The sequence below is a fragment of the Herpailurus yagouaroundi genome, unplaced genomic scaffold, assembly GCF_014898765.1.
Source record: "Herpailurus yagouaroundi ecotype Mexico unplaced genomic scaffold, PumYag 165, whole genome shotgun sequence".
NCBI classification, from domain to species: domain Eukaryota; kingdom Metazoa; phylum Chordata; class Mammalia; order Carnivora; family Felidae; genus Herpailurus; species Herpailurus yagouaroundi.
The window spans coordinates 1,096,722-1,123,781 of NW_024412406.1; the positions used below are offsets into that span (position 1 = coordinate 1,096,722).

A 27,060-nucleotide genomic window follows, 5' to 3' on the forward strand; every position below is an offset into this window, starting at 1 on the left:
AGCAAGTGTTATATGACGTGCACCGAGGCCTCCAGAAGACTGAACAGGGCTGTAAAATGTTTGTGTTTAAGTTTTGATTCAACAACTACAGCCTTTAATCTCTTAGGCCTCACTTGTGACTATTAAAATTCTCAAAAATAAGAATCCCTCACCATCTTTTGTAGATAGATACGAATGGTTCATATTAAACATTTGAGAAAAGGAAAAGGAGTGTTCAGGATTTAAAACAAAACAAAACAAAGCAAAAACAAGCAAACAAAACCCCTCATTGCTCTGCAACCAACAGCAAGGCTTCTCATTTCATAGTCGTGTTTGTTCATTGTTTTGCTGCCATCTAGTGACCCAAATGAGAATTAAATACAAACATGATTTTGCCTTCTCATTTGCATTTTAAATCTGTAAGTGCTACCTTAGGGGTAGTTTTTTTAAAAATCATTAAATTTTCAAGGACGCCTGGGTGGCTCAGTCGGTTAAGCCGCCGACTCTTGATTTTGGCTCAGGTCATGATCTCACAGTTTGTGAAATCGAATCCCGTGTTGGTCTCTGCCCTGACGTCACCAAGCCTCCTGCTTTGGATTCTCTCCCCCTCTCTGTCAGCACCTTCTCTCTCTCTCTCTCTCTCAAAAATAAATAAACTTAAAAAAAATAAAAATCATTAAATTATTATATATTAAATGGCAAAAATATTACAGTTTTCATTTTCTTCCTTACCTCTTTTCACTTCTTCTTCCTCTACTGAAATAGTATTTTGGCTCATGTCCAGAGTTCCTCTTTAATATCAAATAAGAGGAAGTGAGAAGAGAAACTAAAATCTAATTTTGTTTATGTGCTGTCTATGATTTGATTTGGGACCAAATGTATTCTTCTAGAATAATTTTATTTGTGGGCTTCCTGGGTAGCTCAGTTGGTTAAACGTCTGACTCTTGATTTCAGCTCAGGTCACAATCTCATGGTTCCTGGGTTTGAGCCCCATATGGGGCTCTGCGCTGACAGTGTGGTGCCTCGTTGGGATTCTCTCTCTTTCTACCGTCTCCTCTCTTCTCTCTCTCAAAAATAAATAAGTAAACATTAAAGGAATAATTTTATTTATGCCAATTCTTATGAATGGCACTAATTTTTCACATGTGACCAAGTCGGTTTATAGTTGATCAATTTCACTCATATCTATTTAATTGCATAAACGAGGATAGTTAGACACTGAAACCTGAAGTTTTACATGTTCTATGTAGAATACTTCCCATTCATCTACATAAATATTCACTGCACATAAATAGATTTGGATCAATGGTCATGAGTAGTTATTTACCTCTTCATAAGTATATTGTCTCCCAATTAAAGGGGTAGGATTATAATTTATATAATATATGTTATATTATATATTATATATTTTCACTCTCAACAGTCCCTATACTAACTTCTTGTTGATTATGCACCATTCACAGACTTCTAAGGATATAACTATCTGAATATTATGACACACTTAATTCAAATTAGTTTCTGTTGAAGTTTAAAAATATCTACGATTACACACTGAAGAATAAAAGTTGGCAGATGCCGAGATATATTCACTACAGCTCCTGCCACATCCCCTCTGTAGGTTGTGTGTGCCTAAAATGCAATTGTTTGGAAGCCTATGCGTGACCATGAAAATGATCCATACGCTGTATAAGGACGTAAGTGTGGTTTCAATATTCTAATGAACATGTATAATAACTTAGCATTTTGAGTGCAGAGAGAAAGCTGAAGTTTTAAGTTGGATGATAATTGTGAGCATTGGCAACGACTCAGATTGGGGACAGGGGAGCGGAATATGTTCCAACTGGGAAGTTGTCACCTGAAGCTAAAGAGATCATTTTCCAAGGAGCTCTCAACAAAGATGAGCAAAAGCCTGCATTAGTCTTAATCATGTACAGTAATGGGTTGTTCAAGAAGAGAGTGTTTGTCCTGGGGTCATCTAGGTTCATGACATCATTTATTCACCAAATATTTATTGAATGCTTGTGAAGTGCCAGGCACACTGCCAGGCAATAAGGGGAACATCAGTTTGTAAGACTCACATCTGCGCCCCCATGGAACTCACCATCTAGGGAGATAGCCTCTCTTGATTGGGCATTTTCCCTTAGAACAGTTCCAGCCTTGTTTAGCCTGTGTTCTTGAATAAGGACCCCTGTAGCTGGTATGAAGTTATATATTCCTCCCTTACATAGAGTGTATTCTGGGTACATTTTTACAGTGCTTTAAACATTACTAAGTATCCTGAGAGAATCAGCTTGCATATTACCACTAATTGATAAAAACTCCACACCTCCTAATTTCAAGGGATTTAATTAACACATCCAGTTTGCACTGACCAACCTGGTTTTGCTTCACCCAAGTGGTAATCTATTAAATAACTTTAGTCTCCTGGGACTTTGACTTCCAACATCACAGGACTCTCCTGATCCAATACTATTTTCGTTCCTTACAGTTATTAAATTATTGCTATAGTTTTCTAATGTAAGTCAACATATTAGCCAGTGATGTGATGAAAGATATATCAAAGCCACTAACTGCAAGACTAGACTTTATGCCTAAATATATTAAATGCTTTGAAGATCTCAATGTATGGACTTTTGTAGCATTAGATTAGTGTCATCCCAGTGTCCATTAAAAAAAATAAGGACATAGGGGCACTTGAGTGGCTCAGTCGGTTAAGCATCCAACTTTGGCTCAAGTCATGATCTCACAGTTCGTGGGTTCAAGCCACGCGTTGGGCTCTGCGCTGACAGCTTGGAGCCTGGAGCCTGCTTCAGATTCTGTGTCTCCTCCCTCTCTACCCCTCCCCTCCTTGCACTCTATCTCACTCTCTCTCAAAAATAAATAAGCATTAAAAAAAAAAAAAAAAAGGACATAAAAGCTACTGTCTGATTTGATTCCATTCCTCTTAGCAGCAACCATGGTACTGGCCTGGACCCCAGAATCCTAAACCAACTTTGAGGCTTCTGGAAACTATTCCACATTCTCAAATATATGGTCACACATTCCTCTTCTGGTCTGCAGTTTTCTCCAAAGGCCCTCACTGATTCTTAGCCACTCTGTGAGGGATGTAACATCCAACTCAAATCAGAACCTAACTCTGCTGTCATCACCCTTCCATTATAAAAAACAGAGTTACAAAGTTTGCCATTCTTAGTTTTAGTCCGTGTCTGTCATTTATGACCCCGTTCTTCATTAAAAAACACAGCACAATTTCTTTTTCATTCACATCTTTATTAGTTTTGATGATCAGTACAACTGCTTTTACCTCAAGTGCAGTCATTCACTCCTTTGTGTTCTAGGAATTCTTGTTCCACCCTCAAATTAGAAAGATACCAGAGGCAATTTTTATTTTAATAAGCATGCAAAGAGAAAGTAGTAAAATTAAAAATAAATGGCCCTCCTTCAGGTAAAGAAAAATATTAGGATAAAGTCAGCCACCTTTGTGAAGAAGAAATTCAAATACTAGATCAAACTTTTTAAAACGCCCAGTTGAATGTGTTTTCCTTTCATTGATATTCAAAACCAGATAATCTTTACAGCAGCTAAAACTGTAATAAATGATGGACCTCTTGTTGGTTTTATTTAAGGTTTAAAAGGCATCATTTCAATTGTTTGCGTCCATAGTAGTTTAATTTCTGGCTTATGCTTAGTTGCTATATGATCCTCATACACATCTACTCCTACATATAGAATTACTCCTTACTTCTTTAAGATGGACAACTCACAATATGACAATAGTAAAACTGAATTTCTGTGAAATTTAAGATGACAGAAAAACAGTGTCAAATACCCATTTTTCCAGATCCTTACTCCTCCACCTGTTTCTTCTTCTTTGAAACCTTATTAGAAAGGCTACTTTCATAGGAAAGATGACTATTACAAAGGCCAAATGCGTTCATGTTACATCTTGTCAAAGGAGCTGGTTTCTTGGTATTACACTCTTGTATTCATTGCTCTATGAGTGTGGAAAACTGAAATATACTTGGAGTAAGGAGCACCAAAAGGAGACAAGGAACCAAGCTCTCCAATGGCAGGTTTCCTTTCCTGAAGAGGGCAAGCTCCAGCAGCCTCATTTGAAGGAGGCTCTCACCACCCTGCCCTTGATAGGCTGTGGAGGGCGCCAATTCCCCACCAGGGGCACTGGGGGCTCATTCTCAGCGCTGGAGAAGAGGCTCCTCAGCTTTGCCATCTGCAAGGGGCAAGGGGAGACTGTCAGCACGACATTCTGGCCAAATGCACACATTCCACATGTGACTGTCGGCAAAGTCTGGCTTTTCAAACAAGACAAGGAAACCATGAAACCTGTTGGCCCAGAGTTATTTGGTTACCAGTTCCTGAGTAATATAAGGTCTTTCTCTATTTGTAATAATACTTTTCTTCATTTTGTATAGATCACCATGCCCTCTGGTCAAAGTGTTTTCCTTCGAATTCAGAAACAATTATTTAAATATAAGGGGTCAATATGAAGCATATGCTTTATGTAGGAGGGGATGACAATATCAGTGCAAATAAGAAGTTAATGGGCCTTCATTGTAGAAGTTTATGGAGTATATTTTTTAAAAACAGAAAAAAAAATTAGTCACACTATAATTAAAACTAATTTTTTTCTTATAAGAGGAAGAAAAATTTAGGAAATTATCTTCTGTATGCTACATTTCTACCCAAAAATGTTTTTAGCTTTCTCCTTAAGAAAATTTCATTCCTCTTTCAGAATATGTACATGAGTGAACCTGACCATTAAATCTAATCTTTTCATTAAAAAATTATCATATATACTTGAGTCTGTAACTGGCAGAATTATAAAAACTGTCTTAAGTAAGGGAGACGTACTAGTAAATACTTTACTATTAGACATTCATGATCTAGGGTGTGAGTTTCTGTGTTGCCCATTTGCTTTAATCTGTTCTCCATAACCCTGGTTACATATTTCTTCCTAAACAATCTTTCCTTGAAAGTCTCTCTGATAAATGTGGCAAGGACATTGATTAGACGGACACTAAGAAGAAAGGCCGTGGAAAGGGGTCAAGGGGTATTGGAAGCAGACAGACCAGAGCTGACTCTCAGCTCTTGCACTTGGCTGTGTGATCCTGGGCTAACAATTTAACCTTTCTGAGCCACAACTTACTTGTCTGTAGAACTGGAAAAACCATATACACGTCACAAGGATGTTAAATCCCTTCCATTAGTATCCTTTTTCCCAAGCCTGTATTTACAATCTCCTAACCAGTGCTTAGTATTTGAGGGGCCTCCAAATTAACAAAGGCTAACTCATATTGATAATCTAAACCCTAAAGAGTTTCTAGAGCATGAATCCAGTCATCGTTCATTATCAGAGCCACCTTTACATCATCGGCATTTATCCTGGTACTTTTGGAAGCCAAGTTTTAGAAAGCTGAAGAAGCTGACTGTAATTAACCAGGGCAAACTATGAAGCCTCTAGTCGTATAGCTGTTTTGTAAGCATCCGTTTAGCAGCTGTACATTTTCCATTTAGCATCTGTATCTTATACAGCTAATGTAAGTGGCTCCGTAAGTCCGTGTGTCCTCAAGGCTCCACTCGTGGCGGCAGCTTACCTGGTCAGAGCTCACGGTCATAGGCTCCTTCAGCAGGAGCCACACAATGCACTCCTCACAGGGCGGTGTGGTGAAGGAGCCGTGGTAGGTCCAGTAGTCCCGGCAGGCAGGGAACAGGCAGGACGGGTCGAAATTTGTGAAGGGAGCCTCCTTGCCCTGGGAGAGAGGAGGGCGCAGGCTCAGTGAGCAGGTGCACCCACACCGCCCACCCCAAGGGTTTCACCATTTTGTGAGAATGGATTTCAAATGCAATGGAAAAAATGGTACTGTTAAGCAAAGTTCATGACTTTTAGAAATAAAGGTCAGAGGGGGAAGCTGGTTTATGTTATGACTTTGACATAGTCATTGTAACATTTTATTCCCTATTAACTGTCAGTAGAACTATAATTCTATCATTTCTCAAGAAAAGGAAGAAAACTCACATGTAACCGCAGTAAAAATATTTCATATAAGTTAATGTTTAGGTTCACAATGCTAAATAAAAACCAGGCTCCCTTGAATATACTCAGAATACTTTCTGCGGTGATGAAACTTAAAAGCATTTTATTAGAATAATTCCAAAGGCAATTAAAATGAATCTGTTAATTAGAAGAGTCCACTGTTAAGATTTAAAATGTATAGGTGTCGCCCAAGAGAGAAAGGGCAAAACCAAAACCCAAATATTTAGTACTTCTCTAAGTGTGTGCATTTATGCATGCATGTGTGTGTGTGTGTGTGTGTGTGTGTGTGTGTGTGTGTTGAGGGCAGGGGTTGACCATTCAACTTCTCTTACATTTACTTCATTAAAAAATGTCATCTGACAGACTATGAAAATTAAATAGTCTGATATATGTGAAATTGCTCTAAAAATTATAAACCATACGAATACAATAGCATTTGTTTGTATACATATACTTAGCATGTTCATCAAACTTAGTAACAGATTTTAAGTGAAACAAATACACTTGAAAATGTAAAAATAGGGGCGCCTGGGTGGCTCAGTCAGTTAAGCAGTTAAGCGTCTGACTTCAGCTCAGGTCTGATCTCACTGTTTGTGAGTTCAAGCCCTACGTCGGGCTCTGTGCTGACAACTCAGAGACTGGAGCCTGCTTTAGATTCTGTGTGTGTCTCTCTCTCTGACCCTCCCCTGCTCACACTCTGTGTATCTCTCTCTCAAAAATAAATAAACATTAAAAAAATTTTTAAGGGGCGCCTGGGTGGCTCAGTCAGTTAAGCGGCCAACTTCGGCTCAGGTCATGATCTCGCGGTCTGTGAGTTCGAGCCCCGCATCGGGTCTGTGCTGACACCTCAGAGCCTGGAGACTGTTTCAGATTCTGTGTCTCCCTCTCTCTGACCCACCCCCGTTCATGCTCTGTCTCTCTCTGTCTCAAAAATAAATAAACGTTAAAAAAATTTTTTTTTAATTTTTTAAAAATAAAGAAAATGTAAAAATAAAAATTGACATTCCCTGCTTTATGTTCTAGGAGGGAATATGATTTATTTTCACCTTTGTCTTAACTTTGTCCAGTGCGTCAAGGAACAGCTGGAATTCGCCTTTCTCACGTCCTATCTGTAAGAAAATAGGAAACCAATAATTATATTTTTCCCTTCTCCATAATCTATGATTGTCTTGAACACTGACTGTGATCCATCCATCTGCAACTAGTGTTTATAGATCTGCCAGAATATCTTGTACTAAGCAAAAACATAAGTTTATTTCTCCCCCAAGATGTTAGGGTATATATTTTTTGAACTAAACTTAGACACCAGGCCTCTGAAGTACAAAACCACAAAATCACATGATGTCCTTGACCTTCTCTGAAGTCATTCTTCTCTTTTTTATATATAGAATTAGAGCTGGAATGGACTTGACCTATGTAAAACTAAACTTATTGTCTTTTGATTCAGACCTACTCCACTTCCTGTTGTGTTGCATTCAATCACTGAAAATGACCCAATGAGTTCAGGACATAAAACAAATTAGGTCATTCAAAAAGAAAGAAGCTAGATTTTCACCTCTGGCTTAAAATCTAGATTATGTTACTACTAAATTCATAGTGTTAATGACACTAAGTCCACTTTAAACCAAAGTTGGCCCAACAACACACACATTCCGTGTGCTATCTTAGCCTGGGATCATGTGAGTGGTGGCTTCCCTAGGCCGAGGGGATGTCCAGCCAGGGACTTGGCATCACAGTGGTTCCCAACATTGGCTTTTCTGGTTTCCAGTGTGATTGAAATAGAGTAACGGGAAAGGATAATGAACAATACTGTTTTTCTCTCCCCACCACCATAATAAGCTCCTTCCAAGGCTCTGTCTCCATTACCCTCACACACACACACACACACACACACACACACATTCATTCTTGAAAGAATTTAGAAGTGTTAGGGTTACTAAAGAATGGCAAAAGAAACGTGTTTAAAGGAGAGCTAAATAATTTGAGCTGATCTTAGCAGAAATATCTTGATTAGTTGAATGAATAATGACATTCATTCCTCTCTAAATAAAAGGAAGGCATGGATCTCATGCTACCTTAACCACTGGTAAGGAACTAAATTTTGGAAGAAAAAGGTGGCCAATTTTTACCTTACCTTCAGAAAAATGCCAACCACAGCTATCCCATCAGGCTGCTTGAGAGCTTCTCCAAAAGTGTTATACTTTGGATTCCAGTGAACCAAATGAAGCTGCAATGATACAATATAGGTTAGGAGGAAATTTTCTAGAGTAAAGAAATATGTATAAAATTATTCACAATAAACCCAATTGTAGTCTAAAGTTGTTGAACACTCTTATAGAAGTTGATAGAATTCTAAATATTGACATGCAACATTTTGGTGAAATTTTTAATGGTTTAAAGAAGAACTGTATAAAATTATTATAAGTAGATCCAGAACTTTGTAATAAGCTATCAGTGAAAGTTGAACTTTTGTTAAACTAATTCAAAATATTTATTTTAGTTTTGTACAACATTTAATTGCTCCTTTTTCTAACCAAATGAAACAGTGAAACGTACAACTATAAGCAAGAAGCTGCTAACATTCTAGTGTTAGAATTAATAGGGAAGTAGCAGGGGACAAACAGTAGGAAAATTCTTGGGCATTTTTATATCTACCTCCTTTTAGCATCCAGTGCTCAACAACCTGGTGGTAACCTTATCTTAATTTAGAACATAGGCACCAATTAAATTAGTCAAATTTCCCATATTGAGTTACACAGAATGGAAAGAGAATACAGCAGTTCACAGCAGTTAAAGATACTATATTCAAGATCAAAAGCGTTGAGATAAACCCATGTATAAAGGCCAAACTGCAAGCCTTGCCCAAGGTTGTAAGAAATTTACTAAACTTTCCCATTTTCAGGGGGAAGGTGTCTAGAAGGCAGCCTTAATTATTTATCTTGTCATGGCTTTCTAGATGGACTGTAGAGCAGTGTAACGATCATAGTGAAGTGTACTTTGGGTCTCCTAGAGTTTAGTTTAGCCAGCAATTAAGCACTAATGATGCTGCCTAAGACCGTGTCCACAAGTGTCTCCAAGGTTCCTGCCCCAGCTCCCGTGTTGACCAGAACCTACCACTAAAAAAGAGTGCGGCAGTAAAAACCGAATGCTCCTCACCTCCAGTGCATGTGTCACTACCCCTTCCAGGCTTAGCTTTATAAAAACAAAATGCAGGAGGTTTGTCTTCTTCCTTGTAATTTGATGCCTTGATCTGAACTACAAATCAGGCTTTTCCTTAATGGATTAACCAAGAAGTGGTATTTGCTCATATTAAATTGTATGTGTATGTGTTTCTATCTATTCATCTATCTATATGTGTATATACAAATATATACATATATATGTATATATATATATATACATATATATATACATATATATATGTATATATATATATACACACACACATATATGCACACCCTTCATTAAGAGACTAGAACATTAACATTAGCCAGAATTACTAAATGCTATTTTTAGAGCACTACATTCTTACAGAAGAGGCAGCTTAGGGCCCTGGACAAGATGATAAACTCTGTTGCCAATCTACATAAGGTAGAGTGCCAGGTTTAACACTCACCAGTCATGTAACTTTGTTATGTAGCTTTTCTGTGCCTCAGTTTCCTCATCTGTAACCTATTCCATAGAGTTGCTGAGGGGATCACATAAGTAAATACTTGTAAGCACTTAATAAATGCTAGCTATCCTTATCTTTTCTGTTCCATTCAGTACCTTGGCTTTTTTTTTTAAACTGCTATCCAATTTCTTAATATAACCTTGAAAATTTTCATGCATGACATAACCCATCTTCTCTTAACCATCTAGCCTAGAATATGTAGCAACTTCAGCTTATGCTAAAACTACTACAGCTCTTTTTCACAACTATGGGCTTGAAGGAGGAGTAGCGGATACTATTCTGTTGTTAATTTTCACTTGGCAGGTTTCACTTTGTGACCAGAGTGGACCATAGCAGTTCCTCCTACCTCCGCAGCATACTTGACTCCATCCACAGAGTGCTCGGAGCCGTGGTCATCCGAGGTGCCCCAGTGAAGATGAAATTGACGAAGCCGGTAGGGTCCAGTAAGAGGACCACCCCTCAGCACTGTGATTCAGAGAAGCTATGTCAACAGCGAACTCATGCTTCTTTTACAGAGTTTTACTTTAAATTTTTTTTAATGTTTATTTATTTTTTGAGAGAGATGGAGACAGAGCAGGAGCAGGGGAGGGGCACAGAGAGGGGGAGACAGAATCCGAAACAGGCTCCAGGCTCTGAGCTGTCAGCACAGAGCCCGACGCGGGGCTGGAACTCACAAACGTGAGATCATGACCTGAGCCGAAGTCGGACTCCCAACCGACTGAGCCACCCAGGCGCCCCTACAGAGTTTTACTTTAAACAAGTGTTCTTATAGACAAAGTTTGCTGGGCAAAAGTCAGTCTGCTACTGTTCTCAAGCACCCTGGTCTGTTCTTGCAAAATAAAGTCTTGGGATATATCAAAATAAATGATTTCTCTTTTCTGTCTTATTTTTTTTGCTTGTTTTATTATGTTTAAAACATCAATTTAACATTTATGACAGTAAAATTAAAACAAACAATGGGCGATAAGGATGCAGACTATCGACAAAGGAGTTGGTCCTGCATTGCAGTGGGAAGAACATGACAGTTGAGAGGCAGGCAGATGTAGGTTCAAATCCTAGCTAATTGTGTGATGTCAGGCAAGTGGCTAAACTTCTCTGAACTTGTTTTTGCATCTCTATGAAGGTGATAATAATATCAACCTTTCAGAGCTGCCGTGAGGATTAAATGAGATTAAGGACTTTAAAGTGCTCATCACAGTGCCCATAAGTATACCAATAACTGAGCAAATGTGAATTCCTTCTCCATGTCTTGCCTCCAACTCCACTCTTCTTTAAGACTACAAGCAAGAGCTTTCATCCATACTCACACTGTATCTACTCAAATGAGGTAAAATGGAAAATTCAGAAATTTCTCGGGAATTAGTCAATGGTGGATGGCTAAACTAGACAGTTCTGGGTAACATTAGTTTTTGAGTTTGTTGTCCAAATACCTCAACCCTTCACTTAACTTTGATCTCACTTCAGTCACCTGGGGAGTGATTTACAGGTTCAAATATTTTCTGCAGGTCATTGGAAACTATGCAAAAATCCTAAAATCAAGATTTAGCAACAAAAGCTACATCAAAATAGAATTCAGAGAGTAGCTATTCTAGAAAGGATTGACCAACTATTGGTGCTGAAATGGCACACTGAAAGCCACATAATATAAATCTGAAACAATAGAGCTAGACTTGTGTGAGCTTGGTCATGTAGAAATAAGTGGTTTGATTCATGGCATTTTTCCTGTCCAAGCACTACAACAGTTATTTTTTGGGCACATGAATCCAATTATTAGGATAACTCATATGGAACTGTATTTCACCATTTTTGCTTACAAAACTGGTATTTTCATGTGGTTCAACATAATAGATACTGTTTAGTTTTGTCATTTCTCCTTCAGAATGGAACTTGATTTAAATGGAGAAGGGAGAAAGAAATAACAGCAACATGAAATTATTGTTTAGGAAAATACAAATGTCCATGATATTTCTTATTTGGAGCCTTCTGGTAGGTAGGAATTATGACACTATGCTCTTTTTATAACATCTTTGAGAATACTCATTTATGTAAATCAGTGAGGATAATTTTAACTTTTTTTTACAAATGTGGTTGTAGGAAAATGTATTTTGTGCATCAATCATCAAAATATTAGATTCTTTCTTACCTCATTTACAGTGAAATAAAGCATTTCTAATTAGCCTTCTTTTATTTCTCCGACTTGCTTAATAGTGTTGTGAAATAAAGAGTTTTTTAAACATGTGATTTTTCATTTGCACACAGCACAAATCACTACTCACGAAATTGTCAGATATTTCAAAAACACTCACCAAAAGGATTAATTATATGAACCCCACTGAAGCATTGAAGGCAATGTTCCAGACTCATCTAATGACCTTATTCTCTCCCCTGGATTGCCCCCCCCCACACACACACACCCCAGAGGCAGAAAATGCTATGTTCCTTGCTTTGTAGGATGGTATCTCGGCCACACTTGGGAATGAGTGCCTTGCTCTCTAGGCTGTGGTCAGAAACCACAAGAACCCTTAGGTGTAGGCCATCAGAGCCTGAAGGACACTCATTTGGACTCATTGCCATCACCTCCCTATCAAGCTGCATTTCAAGAATGCATTGCCAACTTTTAGCTTGGGCAAAGGGCCATTTTGCAGCAGCAAAGTTGACCAAGGTTAGAGAGTGTGACATTCCTAGTCAATGCATAAATATAATTCTTCATGACTAGAGAAAAACAGAGTATCATCTCCATTTTCAGAGATGAAGTGGTTCCTTTTCCCACTAACTCTGTTACTGTGTCATAAATCTCATTGTGCCAATATGGACATTGAAAATGCCCATGTGCCTCTACCTAAGTGCCATACTTACTTGACCTATCGTAAGTATCATCAAACACAACCCTGCAGGTCTTGCCGTTGTTCAAGATGGTCTTGCAAGAGCCAGGATCATAAGATGCTGACCATGGCAGCAGAGAAGGGTCATGCCTGATGTCTTTAGTATGCAGTTCGATGGGCGACTGGTTGTCTCCCTTGGCAATTGGATAAAGTTCATGCCAGTGGTCAGGACCTAGGAAGTCAAGTTGAGGGCACGGATTTATTTGGTGGCACATTCTGAGCCCTTTCTAATAGACTAAACCAGCAAAATACACGGACACTAGTCAATGATTATGAAAAGGCCTTGGATTTCAGTTTGGGCAAGACAAGGCTTAGCATTTAAGACCTTTTCATAGTTTTGTTAATAGTGAACCTAGAAACTATTTAACTCAGAGGAGTCCCTCTGCTTGCTCAAGAATACAGCCTCAAAGGCTTATTTTTGAGATGCACTTCATCACATGTCTTACCAATGCCATCTTCTATCATGTAGCTGGAATAAAATAACACTGACCACATGTGGTTTTCAAAGCACACCCATATTTCTTTTACCATGGGTTAGGCAGAAGCCAGCAGGCAGAGCAAGGATCTTAAACCAACACCAGGCTAAGAGAGGTTAAAGTGCTTGCCCAGTATCATGGAGTAAGGGACAATCAGAACTGGACCTCTCGTGGGCTGACTTCTCAGTCAGAGGCAGTGTGATCTTGAGCAAGTTACGGAGCCTCTCTCTGCACTTCAGTTTCCTCCAACGGAAGTAATAACGGCTCCATACCAGGGAGAACTAAATGAGATAAAGGTAAAAGGGTCAGCAGCTTTTGGCACTTGGTAAGTGCTCAGTAAATGTTAGTTTCTATCAACCCCTCCTCCCATAGTTTCCCACGCACTCCCTAGATTTGCCCACTTTCTATGCAATGCCAGGGGCTCCTTTGGCACTATCCCGGGACAGGGGGGAGGGGGTGGGTGGCTGCTCGGACTCACCGTTGTGGCTGGCGTAGCCCCACTCCTTTGCCATGGTCGTCTTTGTGGGCACTGGACCGCAGCTGACTTCTCTCCCCGGCGTCGTGCAGAGTCCCCGCGAGCCCGCGCCTTTTATATAGGTCCCCCACACACTGCATGGCCTTATTAGGTCAGTGAGGGTGGGGCGGGGGGCTAAACTGGATTGGGGTGGTATTTGGGAGGCGCGGTGGGGGAAAGCCAATGAATTCCAAGAGCTAGACAGCTGTTGGGCTCCGAGGGGAGATGGGCGAAGGCCCCCACCCCCTCCCTACCCTCTCCCTGAAACCGCGGCTCCTGGCTCTGCTAACTCTCCCTCCGTCTCCCAAAGCTGCAGGGCTTTCTAACTAGTGTTGCCGCGGTGCAAAAATGCGGGCAACTTTTGTTTCCTCCTCCCTGCCTCCCTCCTGCAGGCTTTTTGTTGTTGTTGTTTCGGGAGGTGGGGTATCCTAACTGTGCTTAGCCACCAAATAAAATGTGCACCCCAGCAGCGCTTGCAGCCTCGCTTCGAAGTTGCTTTTAGCCCAGGCTGGTTGTCTGGCTGCGGTCTGTGGACGCTTCTGGGAGTTTGTTTCGTTCCAGCGATCCGGTTACGGTGGCTGGAAAGAACACGTTTGTTTGCCTGACCCGTGTTTGACTCCCTTGCAGACAACTTGTAAAATGTTAGGAGCAGAGGATGGGAAGAAAGAGGCCGGAGGGAAGGTTCTATAACTCCGCTATCCTTAAAGATATTTACAGTGCCCTGTCTTTGGAACCGCCCCAGGCAGCATTTCCCAACCTAGCGAGTCCCTTTGGTCTGCAGGACGGTGAGGGCTGGATCTCGGAGAGCTCCGGGAATCCGGGAGAGGTCTGCATCCTAGGTTCACGCAGAGCAGGAGCCTGGGACTGATTTACCCCTACTCCGTGAGCCGTACCTCTGCTCACGAAAAGTCGAGAATATTCTGGAGTGTTGGAAGGCCACAAACATAAAGTGAGTCATATTGTTTAAAATGTAGAGCCTCCTTCTCCAAGAAAGAATGAAAGATTAGAAGAAAAGGAAGAGGAGAGGCTTCCAGAATTGCTTTGTGTTTTTCTCTGTCCCTCCCAAGTTGTTTTAGAATATGATGACCCAGGCGAAAGGAGGATGGAACTGGTAGGTCCAATGTGCACAGAGATATATTTTTAAATGTCTGGTTATGGTTTACATTGAAGAAGTCAATGTACTACATATTTGTAAGTCTGAGAGTATATTGTCAAATTTCTTCTTTGTTCTAGGTCAGTAATAATACTACTTACAAAAAAGACAGCAAAGAGACATAAGACTAATTTCAGTGCTATCTTGGACAAGGTTGCAATATACATTTCCTTAATTGCTTTGACTTTTATTGATGCTAGAATTTTGTATTTGGGGATTACTAACCTTGAAAAGGAAATCTCTCATCATGGTAAAGATAGCTCATCCCCAAGGCATGTGGAATGACTGACCACACTCATAACCTGGACGCCAGGGGAGTCACTCCCCGGCGTATTTTTGTGACCAGGGATCATTTGATCCACACAATAGCAGTGTGGAATCAAGAACTGAGATAGTTCGGAAAATCTAAGCGAACAGCAAAGCAAATGCCCTTAGACTCTGAACTCAAATATGTCAGTGTTAGATTAGAAAACCTGCAGATTTGGGTTGTCTGGGGTCAACTTTCTGCTTTACTGTGATAGTGTGGTGCTATAGTTTGTAGTTAATGGAGGTGTTCTATATTTCTTATTGAGTACATAACTATTTGTATCAGTAAACTATGATCTTGCTTCAATTCATTAAATCATAATCTCTCTTTTTCTGGTTATGTGTAGTTAAAATTGGTAACTACATTTCATGTTATTTGATACAGTGGTAATACAGATAAAGTGGATTTTTTTATGGAAGTATAGTTGACATATGATATAATATTAGTTTCAGGTGTACAACATAGTGATTGGATATTTATATACACTAAGAAATGATCACCCTGGTGAGTCTAGTTACCAACTGTCCCCATATAAAGTTATTACAATATTCGTGACTATATTCCCTATGCTATACTTTACATTCTGTGATTTATTTATTTTATAACTGGAAGCGAGCGCATACCTCTTAATCCCCTTAGCCTATTTCAGCCATCCATTCCCCTCTTCCTCCACACCAGCAATTACTGGTGTGTTCTCTCTATTTATGAGTCTGTTTCTGTTTGGTTTTGTCTGTTCATTTGCTTTATTTTCTTTTTTTTTTATAATGTCTTTTTTTTTTTCAACGTTTATTTATTTTTGGGACAGAGAGAGACAGAGCATGAACGGGGGAGGGTCAGAGAGAGAGGGAGACACAGAATCTGAAACAGGCTCCAGGCTCTGAGCCATCAGCCCAGAGCCCGACGCGGGGCTCGAACTCACGGACCGCGAGATCGTGACCTGGCTGAAGTCGGACGCTTAACCGACTGCGCCACCCAGGCGCCCCTTGTTTTGTTTTTTAAATTCCACCATAAGTAAAATCGTATGTATTTGTCTTTCTTTGTCTGACTTATTTCACTTAGTATAATACCCTATAGGTCTATCATGCTGTCACAAATGGCAAGATTTCATTCTCTTTCATGGCTGTGTAATATTCCATTGTGTATATACCCCACATTTTCTTTATCCATTCATCTGTCAATGGACTCTTAGATTGTTTCCATGTCTTGGCCATTGTAAATAATGCTTCAGTAAACATAGAGGTATATATCTTTTCAAACTAGTGTTTTCTTTTTCTTCTGGTAAATACCCAGGAGTGGAATTGCTGGATCATAAATTTTTGGAGGAACCTTCATACTGTTTTCCATATTGTCAGCACTATTCACATTTCCACCAACAGTGCACAAGAGCTCCCTTTCCTCCACATCCTCGCCAACACTTGTTATTTCTTGTCTTTTTGATACTAACCATTCTGACTGTTGTGAAGCAATAGCTCATTTTTGATTTACATTTCCCTGAGGAGTAGTGATGTTGAGCATCTTTTCATGCGTGTGTTGGCCATTTGAACATCTTCGTTGGATAAATATCTACTCAGGTCCAGATAAAATGCTTAATAAAATCTTTATACCAAGCAAGGCCAATAATCCAGGAATTCATCATATTGTTATTGTTTATGTATAGACAGAATTTTAAAAATGGGTTGTCAGTCAAATATCATATGACTTCACTCGTATGAGGACTTTAAGACACAGAACAGATGAACGTAAGGGAAGGGAAGCAAAAATAATATAAAAACAGGGAGGGGGACAAAACAGAAGAGACTCATAAATATGGAGAACAAACTGAGGGTTACTGGAGGGGTTGTGGGAGGGGGTATGGGCTAAATGGGTAAGGGGCACTAAGGAATCTACTCCTGAAATCATCGTTGCATTAATGCTAACTAATTAGAGTGTAAATTAAAAAATTAAAATAAAAAAAGAAAGAAAAATAAAGATTTTTAAAAATAAAAAAATGGGTTGTCATTAATCAAAAAAAATAAAAGACTCTCCACAATGAATAAATAACAAATTAAAGACCGTACACAATGCCATATAAATTCAAATAAACACTAGGCAGAATTTGCAAAATGAAGTATTTAATAGTTTAGGTGTCATCGTCTCAAAAAATGATGGTTGGCGTTTTCATTGTATTTTCCTATAAGAAAGTTAATAAAAATTGGAATTTTAAAGCAATTAACACCAAATCATGTCAAAATAATGTATTTTTCTAGAAACCACAAACTAATCATTCTCATCTTAAATGATTTGCTCCAGCACGTTTGCCTGTAAATTTCAAAATTCCCTGTCAACAGTGCAAAAAGATCATTTTTTAAAAAATTTCTGTTAACTTTTTTTTAATGTTTATTTTTCGGAGAAAAGAGATAATCACAAATGAGGGGAGGGCAGAGAGGGAGGGAGACACAATCCCAAGCAGGCTCCAGGCTCCAAGCTGTCAGCACGGAGCCTGAGGCGGGACACGGGACTGAAGCTCACCAACCGAACTCACCAACCGCAAGATCATGACCTGAGCCAAAGTTGGACACCTAACCAACTAAGCCACCCAGACACCCCAAGTGCAACCATTTTAAATTGTGTCAAAGACTTTGAGATTTCTGGAGATGGCTTTCAAAAGAAAACTGTTAGGAATACACAGAGATAAATAATGCCAGAAAAAGAGCCAGCAATGATTAACTACAAATTCTTTCCTAGCATAGTGACAGCATTCCTCCCAGCATTATTATTGATGTATTGGGCCACTTGTAGGATTTTTCCCCCCCAAAAAATGTGCTTATACAAGGAAAGGAAGAGCAAGGTCAGAGATAGAAAGTGAAAGAGAAACAGAGTGACAGGCAGATAGACAATAGAGCCGCCAAGAAAGATCATTTGGGTAAACAAAAGTTTTTGGTGGGTGGAGTGTCTGAATTGTGAAGTTTCAACTAAGCCAAAATGACTAATAAAAATCAAAATTTTAAATTAATGTATTTAATTTTCACATACAACATAACTTTTACCTTCCTCCCTGACAATGTTTTGTTTTTGTTTTTGTTTTGTTTTTTTCCCCCAAAAACAGAATTGGAAAACTTGGCTCATCACATTATATAGGACCATGATAGACTTAGTTCCTGAGTTTGTCACCAGTAATAACTCTCTTGGATTGGATCTTAAATTTTGGTTGCTGTTAATGGCAACTTTGTAGGAAGACTTGTGGCATCTGATGTCCCTTACTAACAGTGTATCTATCTGAGATAGTTACTTTATTTGCAAGGGAGGAGCATGAATCCAAAGGTGAGGACCCCCAAAACCTATGTAATGAGGTTTGATCAGGGTTTATAAACTTATTTTCTTTTAAATACAACTTTTTCTTTTAAAATGCAGTAATAGTGGGGCTCCTGGGCAGCTGAGTTGGTTAAGCATCCGACTTTGGCTCAGGTCATGATCTCGCAGCTAGTGAGTTCAAGCCCGGCATGGGGCTATTGCTGATAGCTCAGAACCTGGAGCCTGCTTCGGATTCTATGTGTGTGTGTGTCTCTCTCTCTGCCCTGCTCATGTTCTGTCTCTCTGTCTCTCTCTCAAAAATAAATAAACAATAAAAAAAATTTTTTTAATAAAAAAAAAAATAAAATGCAGTAATAGTATCTTAAATAGAAGAACATTACACTCTATGATATCTTTCTTAGGATCAAGTTTAGATGGTCAAATTTAGTTTTCAATAACTTAATCTAGCATTTGCTCGCAAACTTAAGTGGAATTGTGTTTTGCTTTGCCATTTCATAGCACTTAGGTGGCTGTTTGCCCAAATTTTTTTGGTCTCAGATACCTTATCTGTGAAACAGAGAATAATGCCTGCCTTACAGGAGTCTGATGAGGCTTAAATGAGATAATACAGTAAAGTACTTATTACAGTGTAGGCCAATGTATTTAGGACTCAGAAAAATTAGTACCCTTCTCTGGCCTTGTTCTTTTTATCCAATTTCTCTTTGAGCAGACACCTGCTCTAAATAACCCTTGTTCCTTGTTGGTCATGAACAGTGCTTTCAGTGCATATTGCAGAGCACAGGTGCTAACCCGCAGACATCACTAGGATGAACTGGTGGAAGATAAAGTTGATACCCACAGCATTCACCTTCTCCTTGAACTACTCGGAGCCTCTCAGTCTAATGGCCACCCTTCCCAGGGTGGGAGTCGAAGTAAACCTTTTTAACCACCTGTGACCAATTATTTGCAAAAAGTATTAATCTAATATAACAAATTTAACTGAAATTCTAAATACTGTAATAAGAACTAAATATAATTCCTACAAGGCTTAACAATTCTCTGGTATACTATTTGATAAACAAGTTTTTAAAAATAAAATTCAAACTCTTTTAAATGATATTCAGGGGACTTCAAAAGTCTACCCTCTCTACTTTTTAGCTCTAGCCTAGCCTTTCCTTCCAAATTCATCCACCCTGCAATTCAAGGCCACGCTGCTGTTAGATTTGTATTGATTTTTTTGGTATTATTTTTATTTATTTTAGGGGGGTGGATTTCGGGGTACTGTTTAATACTGTTTAGCTAGCCACTTCTGGCTTTAAAGCATTGCTCTCCTAGGCTGGTCAGATAACTTTTCAAAATAATAACTGCCTTGGACACTTTACTTGGTTATTAGCAACAAACAAAGTAATAGACATACACACACTTGAAACTAACATTTTGCATTTATCATTATTCTCACTTCACAAATTTAATGGAATGAATGCTTAAGAGCTGTGGGGTTTTCATGCAGGAAGAAATGTATTATTTTAAAAAATATATGGCACAAACTTGATAAAACTAAAATCATGGCATCTTAAAGACATTAGAGACTGCTTTTCATGAAATTTCTGAATAACAGAGCCAAAAAATATCTGCATCAATTGTTTGAATATTGAATATCATTAGGTATTTATTTTTCCAAAAATAAGTAATCAAGACTAATAGGAATTTTTGCATTAATAACATATACCACACAGCTATTTTATTATATTTCTTCCAAATAAATAATAAAATTTAAATAACCTACTCTTAAAATATTTTGTGTTGACATAAGTGCACAATTTTCAGTAGTTTTCAGCTCTAATTGCTGGATAATTGACAAATAAAATTGTATGCTGTTTAAAGTGTCCATCATAATGACTTGATGTACGTATACATTGTGACACAGGATTCCTCCCATCTAGTTGATTAACACACGTATCACCTCGCCTATTTATCTTTTGTGTGTGTGAGAGAACATTTAAGTCTACTTTCCTAGCGAATTCAATGATACAATATAGTTTTATCTCCTGTTGTACCATGTTACACATTAGATCCTCGGACTTTAGTCATCTTACAGCTTAAAGTTTGTATCCTTCTACCGATCTCTCTATATTTCCACTTATTATTATTATTTTTTTTTTTTGTATTTTAAAAGTAAACTTCCTTCTATAGGAAAGGGCTACTTAATATCTTCATTTCCTCCAATGTAGATACTATTGACCCTAGGATGAACTGTTATTTTATTTTATTTTATTTTATTTTTCAACGTTTATTTATTTTTGGGACAGAGAAAGACAGAGCATGAACGGGGGAGGGCAGAGAGAGAGGGAGACACAGAATCGGAAACAGGCTCCAGGCTCTGAGCCGTCAGCCCAGAGCCTGATGCGGGGCTCGAACTCACGGACCGCGAGATTGTGACCTGGCTGAAGTCGGGCGCTTAACCGACTGCGCCACCCAGGCGCCCCATGAACTGTTATTTTATGTTCCACTAAGAAAAAAAGTGCTGTCAAGTAAGCCATCACACACAGCTTTTCAAAAAGTCCTGTCAATAGTGTTTCAACACGCCTCATACCCTAAGACTAAGGTGCGATTAATTGTTATCTGTTGTCTAGAAAAAGTTCTTTGGATGCTTCTGATTTTGCCTCTAAATGATAAGGACTATCTTGTCATTGTAAAAGAGATGTAATTTCTGTTTAGATACAGCTTTATAATGTTGTTTTTTACTTTGTTTTACATTCTAATGCATCCTCTTGATTTGTGATGTTTGGGGGGGAAATGATTGTTTACTATGATATAATATTAATGTATTTCATAAATTGCAATCACCTGAAATCCCTGCATATAGTTTGGTCTTTGGTATTTAAATAACTTAAAACTAATATGAAATTTTGACATAAATTTTCTCAAAACAGAAACATTCTTAGTTAACTATTATTGCTGTAGAGAAGAGCACACCTGTGGAACATAATGGTCAGCCACACACTCCTCAAGGTGATTATAATACATTTGTGTAAAACAGAAATTAGGAAGGAGGAAATTCCAAATGGAGAGCAAACTGCTGCACTGAGCTATTGTTTTTGCGTGCTCTGGTACATAAGCTATCTACCTTGTTTTAGTACAGGTATGTTTATGACAAAATCTTTAACATATCCTCTCTGAAATGCTAGCTCAACATCTCACCAAGTGGTCTCTCTGTGACCTTGAAAACCAGAATGAAGATGAATAGCTAATCATGTGAAATTCTATAAACCAAAAAGTGATGAAAAGGATCCATATAAACATTGATGTCTAAAACAAATGTGGTTTTTTCCATACTAGAACAAATATTTTTATTGACTCTAGACCAATTCAGTGTGTAACTAGAATTGAAACTTCTGGAATTATAGTTTCCTATCAGAATTAGCTGTAGTAAAATGCACTTTTCTTCATGCATCAGAAGAATCATGTGAATTCAAAAGGCTTTAAGGAATTTATATTCTTTATTTACATCGCTAAAATAAACTCGCTTGTAAGATCCAATATATTTTAACCTTGAAAGAAAATATTACTAATAGAAACCAGAACTAGTTTTTTATAATTTTAATTGTTCACAATATGCTATTGAAAATGGAATATAACTGAATGAAAAGTACTTGTATGTCATGTAAAAATGAATTGCAATGTATAGAAGAGCCAAAGCTGCTTTCTCAGGGCAATGAAGGCTTTTCATGTCTCACACTTTAGAAAAGAGAACCTAATTATTGCTGGTTAATATTTATGAATGCCAACAACATGGAAAAATTGGAACATATATCCACACGTAGGGCCAAGAAAGTTTCAATCGAGGCTTGATACATAAGCGCAGACAAAAACCAGTGGGAAAACAATGGGTTGGTTGGGGAATAACATGATCGGGGACCAGGAGTGTCCTGCTCCTGCTTGGAGAAGATCTATCTTGCCACCTCTGCAGTTAATCCCTCATTAAACTCCGATGTTCTACTGACATTAACTCTTAGGACAGTTTATCCCTCTGTACTATCAGAGCTTGAATCCTCAAGGATGGCCATTCTGACCAGATTTTTGGTTTTCGGTTTCACAGTTAGTAATCACTTATTATTGACCATAAAGACATTCTTCTTTTCAGAAAATACCAAGGAAGGGGTAGAGAAGACAAATAATTCACGCCGAGAAAGCTCCATTCAAATGAGATGGATGAACCTCGCTGTCCCTCTTGGACAGAAGCACACATATGAATACCTTGCTCACAGCCAGATTGATGCACATGGCTCTTCCAAAATAAACAGAACTAGATTCTTTGTTTGGCAACCATTGTATTCAGACTCACAATTACTTTTCTAAGGTATTCTTTTTTCACACAGGGATCAGAACTGAGCCTGAGAGGAACAGCTGGTCAGATTTTTTCATCTTTGGCCTAAGTCACAAACTTCCCACATTGATATTTGATTGAGAGGGTGAGTAATGGGCATTGTTGCCTGGGGCTCGGTACTCAGATTGCAACCAGCAGCACTGCCTAGTCGGGGACAGGGTGATGAGAGAAACACATGGCAGCTTAGCATGTCTGATATTGTATAAACTCTCCCCTTGCCATAATTGAAAAATAGCATGAGCTCCAAAGTGAACTTAAAAAAAACTGAGTTCGCCAATTCTGATTCAGGAACAACCATTTCTTCACACTTTCACATTGTTGAACTGTTGTGTTACTAAAATCTATGCTGATTTTGTTAAGGTACATTATTTAGTGAAATAAAAAAGGATCTCTCTTTGGTGGTGGTAACCTAGAAAGAGTTGTTCATTATTACTTGTCCTGTAAAGAATTTTATTATCCTTTTAACAAGGATAGAGTAATAAGAATTGCATAAATATAAATATGGAAGTGTGTGGAAAATATAAATTATAATAATATATTTCACAAATTTAATATACCTTGATTTGAACATATATCTTTAATTTAGGTTTTACTACACATGTAGATAAATGACATGCCACAAATCTTAGCATGAATCCTATCTCTCAGAAATGGTTTCTATGCCAACCACCAGACAGAAACTTCTGAAGTCACTACATTCCACTCCATAATTTTAAGTCATTACATCGCATAAGTGTATTTATTTTGTTCAGTGACTGGTCCAACACTGTTCTTTAGCCTGTGACATCGGTGACTAATCATAGTAACTACTACTTCTGAAGTTCTTATTAGTATATTTGACCTACCAAATCAAATAAATTCCAAATGGAATAATATTTATCAAAATCCAATAGGTTTTTAAATATATCTAAAGAATGCATTCAACACAGATCTTTAATGCTTTCTACATGTCATGCTCTGTTCTAGGCACTGGAGATATACTAAGGATGAAGAGAGAGAGACTGACTGCTCCCACTGAGTGGGTGGTACTGATGAAAAGCAAGTAGACAATAACCATGTGGCTTATCAGGAATAATCCACTGGAGAGACTGGAAAAGAGGCATCCTCTGTAGGTGTGATAATTGTAGAATAGTTTCCCGAGGAGGGGAAATAAAAGAACTAAAGCATGGAAAGCCATTGGAAGAATTCAAGAAAAAGCACTTCAAGTGGAGGAAACTCCAAGAACCCTGTAGCTGGAGGGTGGTAATCTGAGGAGAGGGTGTTGCAAAGTGGAGTGAGAAAGGATGGTACAGGCCAGGTCACGTAGGTCACAGTGAAGAGTAGATCTTTGACGTTGGTGCAATGGCAAGTTATTGGAGAGTGTCATGCTGATGAGGGATATGACCTGATTTGCCTTTGCAGATCACTGACTATGATGTGAAGTAGAGCTGGAGGTGGTAAGCAAGGAGAAATATAAATTTGCATTATTATGATTCTAGTAAAACATTTTCTTCATGAGATGAATCTACAAATCTCAAATGGAGTTCATAATACCATTAGTGACATTTGCATGGCTGCACATGAGAAAGAAACAGGAAACAAAACTCAATTCTGCATTTCAACATGATCACCATTAAACTAAGACAATGAAAATGCAGAAAAGTAACTATTTTCCTCCATGCTTGGGAGTAAGGAGTGGTTATCAGTTAGAGATTTGGGTTATCTAGTAGGTCATTGGTATTGACTACTACCCCCACCCCCCATGACCTCCATTTTATGACTTCTCTTAAAACAATATCTGAAATGTGAGTAGCCCAGAGGAGCCTGAGAGAGGGAGCTATAAACTTCTCCAGGCTCCTCCCAACTAGAGGAAGACCAGGAGCCAGCATACCTGTAGCAAGAGGGGGTCTCTGTGGTTAAGCCAGAGCAAGTTTTTGTTTGTTCACTCATGTGCTTTTATTTATGTATTTGGTACATTGGTTGTAAAATAGAATTAGACCACAAAGCGTTGAAATTAACAATTGGAACTCAGACTTCCAGAGACCTGGGTGCCGCCTCCAGCTCTGCCAAGTACTTGGGGCCAGTAACGTCCCAGTGCATAGGCTCCCTCGTTAGTAGAACTAGGAGAATGGAAATGTGTTTGTCTTATAGATTCATTAAGATTACACATGCAGAGTACTTAGGAATACTACCTGGTATTAATAAGCATTCACTAACTAGCTTAAAAAACATAGAAATGCGGGGCGCCTGGGTGGCGCAGTCGGTTAAGCGTCCGACTTCAGCCAGGTCATGATCTCGCGGTCCGGGAGTTCGAGCCCCGCGTCGGGCTCTGGGCTGATGGCTCAGAGCCTGGAGCCTGTTTCCGATTCTGTGTCTCCCTCTCTCTCTGCCCCTCCCCCGTTCATGCTCTGTCTCTCTCTGTCCCAAAAATAAATAAACGTTGAAAAAAAAAAATTAAAAAACAAACAAAAAAACCCATAGAAATGTAAAAATAGATAAAAATTTTGTCCTGAGTGAATTAGTTCCCAATTAAATGAAACTTCATGAAGGCAGAAACCAGGACTGTTTTACATATATATTGGGCTTATAACCATAGGCCCAATACCTAGCTCAGTAGCCATAAAACAAATACAGTTGAAAAAGGCAGGCAGGCAAGCAAGAAGGAAGGAATTCAGAGAGGGTAGAAGGGAGAGAGGAAAGAGAGAGAGGAAATTTCTAACTAATAGGAAGTGTATTGTTTGAAGGAGTATTACTTTCACTCCCATTAAGCAAAAGAAATTGTTTATAGTCAAAAGTATCTGATAAAAGACTGAAACGTGTTAAAGATTTCTTGAGATTATACAGAACTAGAAATGGAAATCTAAAAGTGTGTGTGTGTGTGTGTGTGTGTGTGTGTGTGTGAGAGAGAGAGAGAGATGCACTGGAGATATTGCATTTATGTACAGAGTGCATTCTAGGGTTTGATTTCAATTTCCAAAATATGCCTCTAGATTACTCACTTGTCTCGATTTCCACTGCTATCATACCAGTCTAAGCCCTAGACATCTCTCATCTGAACTATTGCTCTCTCCTATGTGTGCCCAGAATATGTGCTCGCTTCAGCAGCACATGTACTGTGTGTACCCAGAATATACTAACCTCCTTCTAGCCGCAGAGGCTTTCAGCTTCTGTCTTCTAACTAAAGTGCTCTTCCCTTAGGCTCTTTCCCATCATTCAGGCTTCAGCTGAAAAGTCACCCGTTCAGAGTGTCCTTTCTTGGCCACCCCATCTAAGTAGATTCTTAATTTTTATGAGAGTACCAGGTGTATATTATTTCTTCTACTTATCAAAACCTATAGCAATTTCATTTATCTGTTTCCTAAAGTGAATGACGAATGAATGAATTTATTTCTGATTTAACCGTACCTCAGTTATCTGAACTAGACAATAATTTGTTGAAGCCAAACACTGTTGACCTTTCTCTCTTTCAAAGACGTAAACTTTGTGATGGTACCTACAAGCTGAAGTTAAGCACACGTTTTTCCAAACAACATGTTAGAGAGCATCTTTTAGTCACTGTTTCACTATTTATAGGAAATTAAAATCACCATGCAAGTTGCACGAAAGTCACCTGCCTAACACAAGAGTAAATACGGTAATTTCCATCCCTTACTCCTTCCATTCTTTCATAGGCATCTGCCAGCATGGCATGCATATTGAAATCCCAATTCAGGAATGAAAATCTGAAACCAAGCTATCTGCTTTTGTGTACTCTGGCACTGCATCATTTAACATAATCCAAGAATGAAAATATGAGCTAAGCTGTTTGCTTTTTTAAACATTGAGCGTGTCAATCCTGAAATTCCACTGGACAAGCATTTACTCTCCACAAAGGTAAGAGTTCCTGTTGACCTTGAATTATTCAGATGTCTAACAATACAGTACCCTCCAATATATGTTCATTCTGAACAAATAGAATTTGGACCAAATTATGTCACGATCACAATCAATTATAGCTCACTAAATAACATAGAGATTAAATGTTTTTAGGAGAGCATTTAAGATGTGAGGCTCTGAAATCATTGCACCCTGAGTTTGAATGCAAGCTCTGGCACTTACAAGGCGTTTATCCTTGAGAAAGTTACTCTGCCTGTCTAAGGCCCCAGTTTCCTTGGTGATAAAATGGGGATAATACAATATTTCATTAAGATCTTCTTAGGGCTAAATATAATAGTGCATATAGAATATTTACTATAGTAGCTTTCTTAATACATATTAGGTGATGTAATAATAATAATTATATTATATATATATTTAATATATATATTATTTATATTTTTATATTTATTTTTATATATTTTATATTATATTTATTATTATTATTTATTATATATATAATTATATATATA

The 27,060-nt window shown here is 38.4% G+C and overlaps 1 protein-coding gene and 1 long non-coding RNA gene across 3 annotated transcripts in view; one reads left to right on the plus strand and one right to left on the minus strand.

Annotated features, from left to right (window-relative positions):
- Positions 1–3,228: 3,228 nt before the first annotated feature.
- Positions 3,229–13,669, minus strand: CA3 (carbonic anhydrase 3). The gene is made up of 7 exons (XM_040487472.1): positions 13,541–13,669; positions 12,561–12,758; positions 10,051–10,169; positions 8,166–8,258; positions 7,078–7,140; positions 5,592–5,747; positions 3,229–4,207 (listed from the first exon to the last, which is right to left on the minus strand). Exons 1-7 carry the CDS (start codon positions 13,572–13,574, stop codon positions 4,088–4,090), a joined length of 783 nt encoding a protein of 260 aa, XP_040343406.1. The 5' UTR covers positions 13,575–13,669; the 3' UTR covers positions 3,229–4,087.
- Positions 12,766–27,060, plus strand: part of LOC121038037 (uncharacterized) — a 16,550-nt gene continuing 2,255 nt past the window's right edge. Inside the window, exons 1-4 of one of the 2 annotated variants that reach the window (XR_005794113.1) lie at positions 12,766–13,387; positions 22,686–22,778; positions 23,660–23,805; positions 26,344–26,545. This is a non-coding gene — a long non-coding RNA (uncharacterized LOC121038037). Of the gene's footprint in view, positions 13,388–14,362; positions 14,526–22,685; positions 22,779–23,659; positions 23,806–26,343; positions 26,546–27,060 lie in introns of those variants that run through there. The other variant, XR_005794112.1, reaches the window with a different exon arrangement.